This window comes from Mirounga leonina, unplaced genomic scaffold (assembly GCF_011800145.1).
Source record: "Mirounga leonina isolate KUSES-001 unplaced genomic scaffold, KU_Mleo_1.0 Mir_151, whole genome shotgun sequence".
Lineage (NCBI taxonomy): Eukaryota > Metazoa > Chordata > Mammalia > Carnivora > Phocidae > Mirounga > Mirounga leonina.
Genome location: NW_023270377.1, coordinates 52,957,913 through 52,975,459, shown reverse-complemented (window position 1 = coordinate 52,975,459; position 17,547 = coordinate 52,957,913). Strand labels below are relative to the sequence as shown.

General features: G+C 38.8%; 1 protein-coding gene across 3 annotated transcripts in view; it reads right to left on the bottom strand.

Annotated features, from left to right (window-relative positions):
• The window catches only part of CCDC141 (coiled-coil domain containing 141), a 210,969-nt gene that overhangs the window by 11,299 nt on the left and 182,123 nt on the right, over nucleotides 1-17,547 (bottom strand). For 2 of the 3 annotated variants that reach the window (XM_035007624.1, XM_035007625.1), the window contains exons 25-26: nucleotides 9,268-10,115; nucleotides 4,024-6,882 (exon numbers count right to left, since the gene is read on the bottom strand). In XM_035007624.1, coding sequence (XP_034863515.1) covers nucleotides 6,615-6,882; nucleotides 9,268-10,115 — 1,116 coding nt within the window. In that variant the 3' untranslated portion in view covers nucleotides 4,024-6,614. Of the gene's footprint in view, nucleotides 1-4,023; nucleotides 6,883-9,267; nucleotides 10,116-17,547 lie in introns of those variants that run through there. The other variant, XM_035007626.1, reaches the window with a different exon arrangement.

Sequence of the window (17,547 nt, the reverse complement as noted above, 5' to 3'; positions counted from 1 at the left end):
GTAGTAAATTCATTAGGACTTGTCTTGAAGGACTTTTGCTTCCTTTAGAACTCATAGCACTATGGTGGATGTAGGGGGCAATGTTCACACAGAAGATGAATATAACTGCTGATTTATTGGAATGTGCCAAGATCCCCCAAATCAAGAAGAGAACTGAGGCCTTCCAGCATACCCCAGGAGTGCTGTTTTGAAAGGCTGGCTGGTGTCTATCAACGAATGTCTCTGGGAATTTTTTCACCAGAGAAAGGCTCGAATGGACTTTTTTAGAACATGGTCTTTGTATTGGTTTCCTGCTGTGACAAAGAACCATAAACTGGGTGGCTTAAAACAACAGAAATTTTTCTTTCTCAGTTCTGAGGTCTAAAAGTCCAAAATCAAGGCATCGGTAGAACCAGGCTCTCTCTGAAGTCTCTAAGGAAGAATAGTTTATTACCTCTTCTTGTTCCTTGGGGTTGCAATCTCTGGTGCTCCATAGCTTGTAGAAGCTGACAAGGCCACCAATCTCTGCTTCTTTTATCACATGGCCTTTTCCTGTGTGTCTCCTCTGTCTCTATGTCTGTTATGGTCTTCTTATAAGAACACCAGGCACTGGGTTTAGGGCCACCCTGACGCTATTCAATCCAGTACAGTCCTCTACTTGGGTAACAAAAAATGTCATACAGACACATTTTATTGAGGTCTCTAAGTCCCTCTCAGGGGATCCCCACAGGCATTTCCTCAATCTAGAGGAAATTCACAGTGAGAGGAAGAGAAACCCACAGCCGACACTCAGTTTCCTCACCCTGATGTTTGGCTATTTTTCCCTTCCTGTCCTACATTTCCCAACACTTAGTGGAACATAGCATACAACTCTCTGAGGTTCCTGCATATCCCATATCCTCACAAGAATTTATCATTTTTGGTGGGGGAAACATTCTTATTTAATCTGATAACTGAGACCAGGATATGATGAGAAATTCTATTACTCCTTTAAGAGTAATAGAAATTATAAATATTCATTTTAAGAAGCATCTTCTGGAGCTGCATTAACTTTAACCAAAGGCAGACCTCCAAGAGTCAACATGGCCATGGCTGCTAGGGAAGACACTTCAAAGCAGATGGGCATTTTTTAGCCTTTCCAATCCTGCCAGGTAACTGGTTTCCTACTTTGTCTGCATTTCCAGTGGCCCTGTTTGCCAACAGCTTGTTTGGGTGTGGGTTTGCATAATACTTATTACAAAGAAAGGCTCTCTGGCATCATGAGAATAATATGGGTTGGAGACTATTCACCATGAATAAATTATGTTTCTTTATATTTCAACCTTTGAATTTTTTATCTTCAAAATATTTCATTATATGATTTTTTAATGCTAACATGAGATAAAAATACCATTTTGTAGTTGTTTGGATCAATAAGGTTCTTGGAAAAGAACAGTTGTTGAATGTCAAAGGGAAAAGTTTATTTCATTAGCTAGCTCTGGAGCTGTTATTTCACAAGTATTGATATTTAAGTGGGTCCTAAATGGAAAAAGCCATAGCAGGGAGCCATCTGAATACAGATTGAAAACGTCAAAGTATGTAACCATTATTGCTCTGGTTTAAAGAAAAATAAGGTTGGACAAATGTTTTCCAGCTACTCCTATGGTTAAAATATGTTTCAATTTCAGCCAGTCTTTATTGTGCTAATTGGAAATACATGCACACAAACATGCTTGTCTGTACAACTCTTTGTATTTCCTTGTCTTTTAAGGAAAATAGGGTGTTAATTTTATGATATAAAATGGAGAATCCGGGCACCTGGGTGGCTCAGTTGGTTAAGCAACTGCCTTCGGCTCAGGTCATGATCCTGGAGTCCCGGGATCGAGTCCCACATCAGGCTTCCTGCTCAGCAAGGAGTCTGCTTCTCCCTCTGACCCTCCTCTCTCTCATGCTCTCTGTCTCTCATTCTCTCTCTCTCAAATAAATAAAATCTTAAAAAAAAAAACCAAAAAAACAAAAAAACGGAGAATCCAAAGAACTGGATTTGCCAGGTCCTGGCTTATACAGATGAAATTGCCATTGAACAGAAGAAAGAGCTATCTGGCCAAACACTCAAACTCCAGAATCAAAGATTTATTCATCTGGAGGAATGTCATGCATCCAACCTTCACCACCGATGCTTGGGTGCTTGATGATGTTATATAAACTCTCACCAACACAAGGAACAGTGATGTGGGGATTCATGGGCCAAATTAGCAGCTTTGTGCTTTCCATTTTAAGGTTGAATTCATACACAGCTGATAACATTCAAATCTCATCTCATGTAATGAGAGCAGAGAAAATGAATTGTTTTGCTTTAAGCGGGACACTGTTTCATTTACTGAATGCAAATCTTTTGGCTCTTTGATACAGCTCAAGATTCTGCTAATGGAAAACAGTCTGTCATGCTTTGGCATTTGCATTGACATGCACAATATCAGAGAATACTAGGAGGATATATTTTATTTTGTTTCAAATAACTTATTTCATGGTCACACTTAAAATAATGTACACACAACAGGAATGTCAAAAGCTTCAGATGGCAATTTCTAGTATGGAATAGTCATAAATAAAAACAAAACAAATGGAACAAGATGCAATATTTCTTCCTTTGTTCATTTGAAAATCAAATAATCTAAATTCTTGGATTTGGCTTTTTTAATATTTACATATATGAATGAAATGCTGGTTTCAAATAAGATACAACCAGATTACCAAGATTATTGATTACTACAATAAAATACTGATAATTTGTATAGTGTTCTAAAGAAGTACATAAATTCTGGTTTTGGCATTTTGGACATAGTCATTGTAGTATGCCTACATACTTCATGACTAGAACCTGATTCTGATTGGCCAATGTCCATAATAAGAAAGAATAATCAGGTAACAAATACATCTTTCTCTTTTTACATTCCCCCACTAACTCTCTCCAGAAAAAGAAAAAAAAAAAAACAAGCTAGGTTTATCTTTGTTTACCTCCAACAACAATTCAAGAAATATTTATTGAGTATGACTGTGGCTTAGGTGCTGGGAGTATAATGATGAACAGGGCTGTCACAGATCCTGCTGCTAAATATCTCACACTCTAGCCAGAGGAGACAGATGCTCAAACATGCAACTTCAATGCTATATATCAAGGGATATGACATGGACAGGTCAGGTGCTGACAGTGCCCATAGCAAGAATATCTACACTGGGCTTGATGGGTCAGGAGGCTTCCTGGGGGAAGTTGTGTCTCAAATGGACCAAGAAGGATATGCAGGAGTTAAGCCACGTAAAGATAGGTTTGGATATAGTAAGGGAAATCTGGGAAGAAAGGACTAGAGGGAAGAAAGAGCACAATAGGTTAAAAACCTGAAGTAAAATGTCATTTTGTGGGGGGATCAGAAGGGATGGAACAGAGATTAGGAAGGGGAGGGCAGGTACTAAAGGGCCTTGTGTACCACTTGAAGAAATTTAAACTTGAGTGAGGTGGTTAGAAGGTTCTTGCAATAATCTATTTTAAGCCTGCATCTTGATTATAAATGAGGGTTAGCATTATGGAATAAAATAACTAATTGTCTATGACTTCTTTTTCCAAAGATTTTAGATATTTTAGCATACACAAAGATTCGAATGTAAGGATTTCTGCAGTAAATTTCTCTTGGAATTGAGTGTGAAAAAAATTTTACCATCAAATGTTTATACACTTATTATTAGAAAATCAGAACTGGAAAGCTCAATAATTTTGCCTTTTAGGAAGCTCAAAACACATTTTGTGTTGCGTTCCTTCAAGGTGTCAAGTACATGTTCTTTTTAATCTTCCTTGTCATTTACATTTTCTTGTTGAGAAGTGTTTTGATATTACTAACTGTCCGGAATTTTCTCTAGAAGAAAATGGGTATAAATAGTATATATATATATATATATATATATATACTATTTATACCCATTATATATATATATATACTATATATATATCTTTAAAAAGAAACATCATTTGCTTAGGTTTTTCATTTTTAATCAATAATTTTAGTTCATACTTTCATAAGGAGACTTTTTTGATCAAGACAGAAATCCTAGAAAAAGGAAAATCACACTTAAGTCTTTGAAATTAAAATATAACTGGAAGAATAACTGAATAGCTAATTATTCTTCACTGCTATGGGAATTACTAGATAGTCAATTGATAGCACAAAAGAATATGTAGGTAGATAGGTATGCAAATAGATGTATGGATGGATAGATGACCAGATGGATGGATGGATGGATGGATGGATGGATGGATGGATGGATAGATGGATGAATGGTTGGACAGACAGATTGATACACAGATAGCTAGCTGAACTATATCTAGAATATCAGCATAATCCTTTTTCCCAATATTTGAGCTCTATGTGTGTGTGCATATATGTGTATATACATATATTTAATATATGTCAAATACATATTATATTTGATATATGTATCAAATACATCTGGGGTTTATACCTTATTTAGTCACACACCATGGATGGATGGATATATATATATCCCACCCTGCTGCCCACTAATGCTCCCCATTAGCCTTTAACTGGCATGCAACATGTAAAGCAAACAAGCAAGTCCCATGCCCTAACAACCTCTAGCCACAAATTCAACCAAGATGACAAAATGGGAAAGAAGATCTTACTAAATTAACAAGAAAGAGACAGAGGGTCAGACAAGAATTTCTTACCTGGTCCTGCCTGCCCTCTTTGGACATGACTAGATTTTACTATTTAGCTTCAACATGGGAATAGCAGTTAGGCAAGATATGTAAAATATGTGAAAGTGGACAAAATGGATAGGAGACTTAAGAGACTATGAGTTCCCTAGGACGTTGTATATATAAGCTTTTAATCGGTTTCTGTCAAAATTTGGAAGAAAATTAAGAGATTTAATTGTTTAAGTAAATTGATGCACAGAAAAAAATATGTCAACTTTACTCAACCACACATTTCATATCTTCAAATAACATTCAGTAGCTTTTTAATACTAACTTGAATGTATTACTTTTTTTTCCTGGTATTCCCAGACTCATTAATTCAACAAAATGTAATAGAGTGTTTTCAGAACCCTAAAAGACTACAGTTTACCCAAATTCTATACATTATTTGAATATATTACTTTTAAGTATTTTTATTATTGTAGATAGTCTTACAGCAATATAATTAATTCCTTCCCTTCATCAGAAATCTATTATAAATTATTCTTTCAACTAAAGATTTTGCTCTACCATGACAAGTCTATGTTTAAAATTTAAAAACAAATGCTTCTCTCATTCATGTTTACTTTTAGAGGGAACCAAAAAGGTCCTCTTTTCTGAATAATATATTTCAGAAATGCATAGAAAATTCTTCAATATTACAGTGATAATTAGAAGAAAAGGACAGAATTCACTTTATGTTGTCTTATTACATACTTTTTCCCCTAGATCATACTAAATGCATCTTCCTAAGTTTAATTTCAAGTCTTTGAAAAAGATGTAATCTTAAGAAATCAGAAAGGAATTTAAGTTCCAATTCATATATACATCACCTTCCCACGTGGGAAAGGTTGGAAATCACAGACTAATACCACTCCTTTAATATTCTAAAGAAACATCATCTGAATGAGAATAGTGGGCAGAAGGCAGTGTGACAATAAGTCACATCAAACAATATAATTACCTTCAGCCTTCATAGAACGCTTTCCATTTTCTAAATCTTTACAAGACACGAAAAGAAAACTCTCAATCGCCCGAGAGGTAGACGATGAACCCATTTTCCAAATGGGAAACTAAGGCATTGAGATGTCTTTACCACAGGCTGCAAAAAATGGTCAGCAGCAGAATCAAGAGAAGATGCAGGAGGAACAGGTTGCCATCGTATGTATGTGGCTGCCCAAAATGTGACCGTGACATGACAGGAATTATGTTGGTCCATCTGCAGCCTGTGCTCCATTTTGCTCTATGACAGGTGCAGCTGATGGAAGTTTGAAATTCCATCTGAAGTTGACAGCACATCTATTCACCGTGGTGAAACCCGTGAGATCAACAAGGAATGACTATATACAGTGGCCGCCTCAGACTTAGGAAGGTAGTCTAGGTTGAAACTACATAAAATGTATTTCGATAAATGAGATCAAGACATGAAATGCAACGAAAGGACAGCTGATGTGATAAGGTAAATTATAGCTTCACTTCAGTATTTCTCCTGTTAGTCTACAGAGATGTTTATGAGTACAATTAAAAATAAATTATCAAACAACTGGATTTGAAATTTAACTCACACCTCTCTGCTGATGTGAGCCTTGATATACATGCTCTTAAGTGAGGATGGAATAAACATTGTGTAATTTTACTGAGCTTTATATTGAATACATCTCTTTCTACAATACAAAAATGTATGCTTATCCACTGCTAAGAATTTACCAAGTTCCTCAAATATACTAAAACACTAGAGAAAATGTGATTATTTCGCTGAGTTTGGTATTAGCCAAACAAACACCTGACTAGAATGTGGGTACACTTGGTGGAGAGAGGCAGGCAAATGTAAGAGATGCAGGAAAAGAAACAACCATGGGCTTGTTCTTTAGACTCGTGAGAATGACGTCCAAGAGCGCCAACCCCACAGTTACTGTGTGAGTATCCAGTACATTAGGGACACACTAATGTAGATGACACACAGCATTACCCAGTTTATTCTTGTGATTGGCGGCCTGTGGTTACCTGTCACGTGGAGGATGACATTGGAAGAGAGAATGCCACTAGAGTTTTGGGCCCGAGCCACATAGAGGCCTGCGTCTGCCTCACATACCTTCGGAATGAACACCGAATGTCTTGTCTCCTTGTGTAAAACCTCTAAGTGCCCATCTGCAGACAATTTCTGGCCCTTCTTGTACCTGAAGCAGAGAGTCAGTTTTAAAGTCAGGATCACTGTATATTCACATCATTTCTAAGCTCTAAAAACCATTGCAAACAAGCCCATTACCATTGCAGCACTCTCTCTCTCTAGTATTAGCAGGAACTTTGCAGCTACCACAGATTCCAATGGGGCTTTCATCCATCCTTGAAATAGAGGTTGGAGACTTGTGGCCTGAGAAGTGCTTGATCAGGTCAGACCATATTTTTCAAAAAATTGAATTTTTGGACAACATTTAACAGTTGGAATATTGCATGTGAAAATTCAGATATCCAACTATTCTTTAAAAAAAAAAAAAACCCAAACAGGGTGCCTGGCTGTGTCAGTCAGTTGAGTATCTGACTCTTGATTTCGGCTCGAGTCACAGTCTCAGGGTCGTGAGATTGAGCCCCACGTGGGGCTCTGCACTGGGCTTGGAGCCTGCTTAAGATTCTCTTTCTCCCTCTCCCTCTGTCCCTCCCCACCCCCTACCTCTCTCTCTCTTTCTCTAAAACAAACAAACAACAACAACAACAAAACACAAGAAAAACCCAAACCACCTGGTCACAGAGGGCCACCATTTGCTTATGGCAACAATTACCGAGAGTGTGAAATGGCACCCCTCTATTTGGCTTGTGTCATTCTTTCAGCTGCTATGGAATAGCAGCCTGTGAGTTCTGAGAATCTATATTGGAGTGAGACTCATCCACTCCATCATATTCACCCCACAAGATCCATGTGAGAATAAAAACATGCTGTTTTAGAGGAAGGTACTTATACAACATTTCCTGGCGAAATGAGTTCATTTTTATGAATTAATTTCATTAGAAGAAAATGATTTATAATTATAAAAGGCATTTATATAATTGGATTATTACTGTTAATGACATATTTCTAAAAGTTTCCTATGAACACGAGTGCTTAGCTGCCTCTTTTTAGAAAGCAATTTATTTTGTATATTCTAGATTCTTGTTTATTTATACCCATGTTCCTTCACCTAAGAAGCGGTGACAAACCTGAATCATTTTCTGTTCCCATTGCCTATGTGGTAATTTTGCATTTTTATGAGTGTCCTAAGAATGTTTATTTCCAAGAGCTTGCTGGCTGCTAATTGAGCAAAACCATTGTAAATCCAAAAGCAAGGTATTTTTTCACAATATTATGATAATTCTTCAACAATAAATGCTAACCAAGTTATTTGTTGTGTAGACAAAACCAAGAAACACTGCAGACAACATTTTTCTTTGGGATGAACTGATATTTAATAATGAATTAAATATTTTTTTAAATTCATAAATATGAAATTCCTGATCTATTAAAAAAACATGCAATTTTAAAAACAATAAGACAAAAGCATGAATGGCTGCACTGTATCACAAGTGTAGTCTCTTTTCATCATCTGAGAGACCAGAGTTTTCTCATAGATTCTTTAGATAACCAACTCACACTTCAAGTATCATCAGTGGGCACGCATAATAGTTGAAACTGTTAATGTAATGTCTACTGAAATACTATGATAAGTAAATGCTGTTTTACTTATCTTAGTTAAGAGTATGAATTCAGTCTCACAAATTTGTAACTTTGTCCTCAGATAAATATACTTACAGATGAAAAATTTCTAAATGTTTAGAAGTCACCCATGTAGTGAGAAAGTGAGAACTACTTTTAAAACAACAGTGATTCAAAACCTGTATTCTGCAGTTTACTTTCTATTAAAACAAATATGCTAAAAAATGATATCTCCAGAAGGAAATCCTATTGTTCACAGCTCAGTTATTACACCACCTTTCAAAAATGGGTTTATTACCTGTCACTGGGAGCAACTGTGAAAGAAATATTTTTATTCCATCTTTCACACTGAAGAAATTTATAGAAAGAAATCTTAGTGAAACAAACAAATATTACAAAAGTGATGTGTGACTCTGTTGGGAAGAGGGAAAAGATGAAATGGCTAAATGAAAGAAAAGGGGAAAACCTAAATTCTTATGTTTATTAATCGAATATGGGATATTAAGCTAAGAAATGTCATGCTTATGTGGAAATAAGCAATAGGAAACAATTTCAACCCACAATCTTCAGAAATGTGGAATGTTAAACTAATGGCAAAAATAAAACAAAACAAAAAACTCCACAAAAGAGCACAGCTAAGTTGCAGTGCTTTTGGAGTTGGTTAAGTTATTATTTTATGTGGTTCCTTTTGGTTCTTCTGGGTATTAGACATGCTGTGCCTACAGGGAGAGTTCGGGGTTGGTGTGAGGTTGAATCATGCAGAGTTGCAGTGTTGCAGAATATTAATCAGCTATCCCTACACCTTTAAGTTAGTGCACACAGAATGATTTGCTCAGTCATTCAGTGTGTTTATGACTTGTCATTATAAGCTACCCACCATGTCAGTGTAGGCTCTGGAAATCCTGTTACTTCAACTTCCAAAGTCACTGGAGAACCTTCCATGACAGTTACATTAGACAGGAGCCTGGAGAAATTAGGAGCCTGGCCAGTGAGGCTGACCACCGTGTTCTTTGCTGATGTACATTTAATCTCCTCTTGGGGGACTGTTTGCCTCTGATAGGCCCGCCTGGGGCCTGATCGAAGCCCAAGGCCTGAGAATGCATCCTGGGAAGCATGCAGCCTGTCTCGGGTTTTAGTGATGTTATTATCAACATGCACTTTCTCCCGTGTTTCTAGCAAACTTCCCTGAGCCTGAGGGTGCTGCTGTGAAGCTCTCTCATGCACTTCACTCGGCATGCTCTCTGGATGTTTAGCACTGATTTTGCAGAAGGCAGTACTTTTTTCCAGAAATCCTCGGGCGGTTAATGGGAGCTCAGCTTTGAACTGGGGGTACGGCCTCTCAAAATGACTTGAAAATGTTTCTCTGTTATCACTGTAAGCATCAGCCAAAGCAGCAGGTGGTGGAATGCCCGATTCTTGGGCCTCCCCTGCACTGCTGGCCCCAGTCTGCATCCTGTAGCTGCTCGTGTGAAGGCTGAGGGCAGGGCTGGCATGCTGTTCCACGTCCATGGCAGCCAGGGCAAGGGGGGAATCGGGGCTTCCCGAGAGTGGAGGCAAGGAGATGTCATCAGGTGAGACACATTCATATTCTTCTCCTGAAAGTATGTCTGCAGGCAGGAGCCGGCCTTGGACAGCACCCTCTCTGTCACAGGGCGGCTGCTTCAGGTGCGGGGGACGCTGACCCTCTCCTGTTCCACTGATGGCCCAAACACCTGCTACCTGTGCCTTCAGAACAGAAAAGCCAAAGCTTTGGGTTAGTCACTGCGTTTGCTTTTTCCAGGTCTCAAACTCCTTCAGACAGACAATCTGAGAAAAACTACAGTGAGTGAAGGTTGGGGCACCAGCACGAGCAGTACAGAACTTGATACCATCGGTCTGTTGAACCTGGGCCCAGTCCCATGCCATGCCTAAGGAACTGGTAAACTGACCTCCAGGCTCTGAATGAAATGTGATAGACCTTGCGAAACAGAGGCGAGAAAGCCCAGTTTTCATCTCTAATGAGCGTGTTGAAATGGATCAATGTCTTCCAAATCATGATCTGAGGAATCTCCTCCTACCCGCAAATTCTGCTTTGTTTTATTTGTCTACACTCCATGGGGACGCATAATTCCTAAATCTCAGAGGCTCCCTTGTTAGGCGATCCCTTGGACCCTCCTAAGAATAACCTCTCTTTTTTTCTTAGGAAAGCCATTCTTTATTATTATCATTATAGGCGGTAAAATATATACAACACGAAATTTACCATTTTAACCATTTTTAAGTGTATAGTTCAAAGACATTAAGTACACTCACATTGGTGCAACCATCCATTATCCATCTCCAGAACTTTTCCATCTTTCCAGACTGAAACTCTGTACCCATTAAACACTAAATTCCCCATTCTCCCCTCTCACCAGCCCCTCCTACTTTCTGTCTTTATGAATTTGACAACTCTATTTACTTCATATGGAAAAAGCCATTTTTCATGACTGGTTTTATTTTCTTAAAGCCCCTTATTTTTATTCTTCCATGAAAAAGTATCTATTGAACACCTGTTTCATACTAGGTACCATGCCAGGCATTGGTGAGATGAAATGAGTAAAAGTAAACCCAGTCTCTGCCCTCGGGGAGATAACAGCCTAGTGGGAGAGGTAGATATTAATGGGACAATCACACGTTACAGTCTGTCACAAGAGCACACAAGATATAAAAGGAAAATCTGCCACTTATCTTTCCATGCCATGTGGAGTGCAGGTCACGCTAGGAGACCATGAACAGCAGTACTTTGATGCTCAAATATCCCTTCTGGCATAGACTCAAAAGCATTGAAGCTGAAAAGGATCTCATCTATCTGAACCGGTTGTTTTATATCTACTTTTTTTTTTTTGCCTGTCTTCAGTATTTGGGTGCATTTTTACTTACTTAGCAATTACCAGGTTTTGTCCCTTTGCTACTGCTTGCACACAAGAAAGTTAGGTCTTGCCTTGATTTTGAGTTCTTCATTTTAGCTCATAGTCCTGCCCCTGACACATACTTTATAAATAATTTTTGAGAAATAAATGTGTTTTCAGGTTGAAGATCAGAAGCAAAAACAAAACAATGTTCCTTCTACACCCCGCCCCCCGCCCCCGCAGAGATACAAATTATCCTCAGAGAAAGTATAAGCATGGCTTTAGAGAAAGTGGTTTCCTTCAGCCATTTAGTAGAAGTTTATTTTTTTTTAAAGATTTTATTTATTTATTTGACAGACAGAGATAGTGAGAGCAGGAACACAAGCAGGGGGAGTGGGAGAGCATGGAGCCCGATGCGGGGCTCGATCCCAGGACCCTGGCAGACGCTTAACGACTGAGCCACCCAGGCACCCCAGTTTAGTAGAAGTTTAAACTCTAGGTCTAAAAACAAGCCAAAAGTTTTTAAAAGTCCTTGTCATTAAAAAAAAATTACTAAATAAACACATAGACAATAGGAAATGCCCCTCATTCTTTTGGTTTTCCTACTTCGGCTCAGCTCTGCCTTTATTTTCCTTTTCATAGGGACTTTGATCCAACTTCCTGTTCAGTCCAGGTAATCTCCTCTATGACATTCTGGTAGCCACCCTTCCCGAAAGGGTGCTTTCTTTGAAAAGAATTTTATGCTTTACCTGTATTAAGAATTTCTTCCTCTCTTTAGTGAAGATAGGCCTTCACTCAGTATCCAACAATGGATCTGAATTGGCCTCCCAGAGCGGCATAGATGTTGAACTGCTCTCCTCTTCTAACAGCCTTTTGACTATTTGGAGAATTGGTGCCACAACCTCTCAGTCTCTTTCATTGAACTAAAACCTCCAGGTCTTCTTCTGCCTTGACTCTAGGACTTTTATTATTCTGGTCACCTTTTGGGAAGTCCCACTCCTACTGCGCTATAAGCTCCTTCACGGCAGGGACATTTGTTGATTTGAGGGTCATCCATTCTTTTTCTAGCTCCTTTAAGCGTAAGGTTAGGTTGTTTATTTGAAATTTTTCTTGCTTCTTGAAGTAGGCATGTATTGCTATATACTGCTCTCTTAGGACCACTTTTGCTGCGTCCTAAAAGTTTGGACTGTTGTTTTTTCCTTTTCATTTGTTTCCATGTATTTTTTTTTTTTTAATTTCTTCTCCTGGTTGACCCATTCATTGTTTAGTAGGATGTTGTTTAACCTCCATGTACTTGTGGTCTTTCAGAATTTTTTCTTATGATTGACTTCCAGCTTCATAGCATTGTGGGCAGAAAAAGTGGTATGCTTTCAACCTTTTTGTATTTGTTGAGGCCTGTTTTATGACCTAATATGTGATCTGTTCTGGAGAAGGCTTCATGCGCACTTGATAATAATGTGTATTCTGCTATTTTAGGATGGAATGTTCTGAATATATCTGCTAAGTCCATCAGGTCCAGTGTGTCATTCAAAGGCATTGTTTCCTTGTTTATTTTCTGTTTAGGTAATCTTTCCATTGATATAAGTGGGGTGTTAAAGTCCCCTACTATTCTTGTATGATTATCAATTCCTTTATATTCATTATTAATTGTTTTATATATTTGGGTGCTCCCATGTTGGATGCATAAATATTTACAATTGTTATATCTTCTTATTGGATTGTCCCCTTTATGATTATATAGTATCCTTCTTTGTCTCTTGCTACAGTGTTTGTTTTAAAGTCTAGCTTGTCTGATAAATATTGCTACTCTGGCTTTCTTTTGACATCCATTTGCATGATAAATGTTTCTCCATCCCCTCATTTTCAATCTGCAGGTGTCTTTAGGTCTAAAATGAGTCTCTTGAAGGCAGCATATAATGGGTCGGGTTTTTTTGTGGGGTTTTTTTGATCCATTCTGATACCCTATGTGTTTTGATCAGAGGGTTTAGCCCATTTATTCAAAGTAATTATTGATATGTATTTATTGCCATTTTATTATTTGTTTTTTCACCGCTTCTGGAGATTTTCTCTGATCCTTTCTCGTCTTTGTCATTTTTGGTCTCTTCTTTGCATCAAAGAGTCCCCTTTAATATTTCTTGCAGGGCTGGTTTAGGGTCATGAACTTCTTTAGTTTTTGTTTGGGAAACTCTTTATCTCTCCTTCTATTCTGAATGATAGCCTTGCTGGACAGAATATTCTTGGCTGCAGATTTTTCCCATTCAGCATGCTGAATATATCATGCCACTCTCTACTGGCTTGTCATTTTCTGTTGAGAAATCTCCAGCTAGCCTTATGGGTTTAACCTTGTAAGTTAAGGACTTCTTTTGTCTTGCTGCTTTTAAGATTGTTTCTTTGTTGCTATATTTTGCAAATTTAGTGGCAAATGTCTTGGTGTTGGCCTTCTTTTGCTGATTTTGATAGGAGTTCTCTGTGCCTCCTTGATCTGGGTATCTGTTTCCGTCCCCAGATTAGGGAAGTTTTCAGCTATTCTTTCTTTTTTTTTTTTTAAGATTATTTATTTGAGAGTGAGAGAGCACAAGTGGGGAGGAGGGGCAGAGCGAGAGGGAGAAGCAGGCTCCTACTGAGCAGGGAACTCAACATGGGGCTCAGTCCCAGGACTCTGGGATCATGACCTGAGCCGAAGGCAGACACTTAATTGGCTGAGCCACCCAGGTGCCCCACTATTATTTCTTCCAATAAATTTTCTTCCCCCTTTTCTCTTTCTTCTCCTGGGATTCCTATAATATGAATGTTATTATGTTTGATGGAGTCACTGAGTTCCTTAAGCCTATTCTTGTGTTGCATAATTCTCTTTCTCTCTTTTGTTCAGCTTCATTATTTTGCAGTATTTTGTCTTCTAGGTCACTAATTCATTCCTCTGCTTCTTCCAGCCTGCTGTTCATTACATCGAGCATCTTTCCAATCCCATTTATTGTGCTCTTCAACTCTAACTGATTCTTTTTTAACTCTTTTCTCTGTGAAGGGTCTCACTGATGACCTCTATTCTTTTCTCAAGTCCTACGAGTATCCTTATGATTGTTGCTTTAAATTTTCCATCAGGCATGTTACTTGTATCTGTTTTACTAGATCTCTGGCCATGGCCTTATCTTGTTTTTTCATTTGCGATAAATTCTGACATCTTCATATTTTGTCTAAGTCTCTGCCTTCTTCTCTGTGTTAGAAAAGCCAGTTATGTCTCCTGCTCCTGAAAGTAATGGCCTAATGAAGAAGAAGTCATGTAGTGCCCAGTGCCTGACACTTCAGGGAGTGTCTCTGGTGTGTGCTACATGTGCTCTGCTCTTGTGTTTTGGCTGCTCTGTCCTTCAGGCTAGTCATCTGGAGAGGCTCTCTTGCCTGCTGTGGGCAGTGTTTGGTTCTCTGCCTGCATGTGGTGAGTTTTAACTACATGTGCTCTGGTCTGCTTGTGAAATGAGATCAGACACCACCTCCACCAGAACTGAGGCCCTGAAGAATTCTCTGGTCAGGAGACATGGTGTGGGCAGAGGTTTGTACTAGTGTTCAGGGGAGGGGCTGCTGTGCTAGGACTGAGGCAAGCTTGATTGAGAGGGGCAGCCCCGTCAGAGCATAGGGGTGTGGGCCTTGGTATAAGCAAGTTAGGCAGCTAGTGTTGGCACTGCACTGCTTCCCATAGACAGGGTGGGGGAGGAAAATGGTGTCATTTTCAGCTTCTTTGTTCCCGGAGAGGCATTTCCATAAACACTGCCTCTCAGGAATGCACTCCACTCCAAGAAGAGTGAATAATCTCCCCACTGTGTGCCCCAGGCGTTCTTCAGATTGCTGTTTCCATGCTGTCTGTCCCTATGTTGTTTGCCTGCCTTCTCTCTAAGAGCAGGGCAGTGCCCTCTGGGTTCTATCCCAGCCAAGCCTGCTGACCTTTAAGACTCCAGATTTTAAGCCCTGCTGGTTGCAAGAACTCACAAAATTCAGCCCCTTGTTTTCCAAGCCAATGTCTTTGGGGAAATGTTCTCCTTGTGCTCCTCTCTCACCTTTCTTCGCATCCACAGCATCTGTGATCTGTTTCTTCCTTAAACCACATCTTCATACTTCCTACCTTCTTTGATATGGCCTCTTCTCTCCCTTTAGTTGTAGAGTTTGTTCTGTCTGTCTTCAGGTTGATTTCTGGGATATTTAGGATGATTTGATAGTTATCTAGTTGTGTTTGTGGGACAAGAGGAGCCAAGGGCCCTCCTACTCCACTGCCATCTTCCTCTGACCAAACACTTCTGGAATTGTTCTTTCTGAGTCAAATAACTTTCCAAGGACGATCAACACCATTTGGATTGGACACAGAATTGGACACAATGATTCCCAGATAAGCTTTTTTTTTTTTAACTTGGTGATTTTTGTTATCTGTCCACATGGTTTTTGGGAAATCATTACATCTGACCCATAATATAAATGATAGAGATAATAAAATGGTAAACATTATTGAGCTGTTTAAAGGGAAGATTACTGCCACCCTTTCATTTTGCTCTCTGTGCCAACTGTACCAGAATGTATATGTAAATGATGTCAGTGAGAGTTTTTTACAGCTATAATTGTGGTCCTTTACTTTCATACTACAAACAGATAACCTTTTAATTCATATTAAAATAAAATTGATTTCTCAGGTGCCTGGGTGGCTCAGTTGGTTAAGCGACTGCCTTCAGCTCAGGTCATGATTCCGGAATCCTGGGATCGAGTCCCACATCGGGCTCCTGACTCGGTGGGGAGCCTGCTTCTCCCTCTGACCCTCTCCCCTCTCATGCTGTTTCTCTCTCTCCTCTCTCAAATAAATAAATAAATAAATAAATAAATAAATAAATAAATAATTGATTTCTCAATGAAAATAAATCTTGCTTTTTTATTTAAAGAAATCTGTTCCTTTAATTTTTTTCTTAGAAAAATAAATAAAAGAAAGAAAATCCATATTTACTAAGTATAAATGGGTGTGTTTGCTTTGGTATCATTGACCTTCACTTCAATTCTTAGTAAATTAGTGTGGTTGACAGTGTGGACAATGTGCAGAATTTAAAAAATAAGTTGAATTTAGTATCTCTTAGAAACCTAGTTAAGAAGGGGCATGTGGGTGGCTCGGTAGGTTAAGTGTCTGCCTTTGGCTCAGGTTATGATCCCAGGGTCCTGAGATCGAGCCTCAGATCAGGCTCCCTACTCAGTGGGAAGACTGTTTCTCCCTCTCCCTCTGCCACTCCCTGCTGCTTGTGCTCTCTCTCTCACTTGCTCTCTCTCAAATAAATAAAGTCTTGGGCGCCTGGGTGGCTCAGATGGTTAAGCGTCTGCCTTCGGCTCAGGTCATGATCCCAGGGTCCTGGGATCGAGTCCCGCATCGGGCTCCCTGCTAGGCGGGGAGCCTGCTTCTCCCTCTGCCTCTCTCTCTCTGTCTCTAATGAATAAATAAATAAAATCTTAAAATAAATAAATAAATAAATAAATAAATAAATAAAGTCTTAGAAAAAAAAAAGAAGAAAGAAACCTAGTTAAGAAAATGTGATGCATTGAATGTTATTCTTTACTATTTCAACTAGTTGGTCTCAATCAAGGGTGATTTTGCTCCCCAGGGAACATTTGGCAATGTCCATGGATGTTGTTTGGTTATGACAACTGGGTGAGTTGTGGGGGGGAGTGCCATTGGCATCTAGTTGATAAAGGCCAGTAATGTTGCTAAATATCCTATAATGCACAGGACAGCACTCCACAACAAAGAATTTTCTGCGCCAAAATGTCAATATACTGAGATTGATAAACACTGATAGACCAATCACAATAATGAAAGACCATTTGATATAAGACTAAGATTCAACAAAGTGATCAAGGTTTGGCCACCTTCCTTTGCCTCAGAGTAGAATCAGGGCTTAAATGCTTCAAGACCATACCACAAAAAAGCCAGTTTGCATAATGATACTTGCTGCCTGGAGATTGTATAATTGCAGTAGACCTTGACATAGATTTAACCTGTGGAAAAGATTATAAAAGATTATATAGATGATCTAAGAATTGTACTGACTTCAAGGAAAGAAATTTTTCTCTATGAGAAAGTGAGGAGATATTTATTTTAAATTCTCATGTCACAAGAAGTATACTTTATTAATTTGGGGGCAGTTGAGAATAATGTTGACTCTGTTTGTTCCTTCAGTTCCTTGGGAGAAAGAGAAACACTAGAAGCAAACTTGGCAAAGCAAAAAGATAGGAGCTAATTATAGTCCAGCAGCTATGAATAGAGAGTGAGC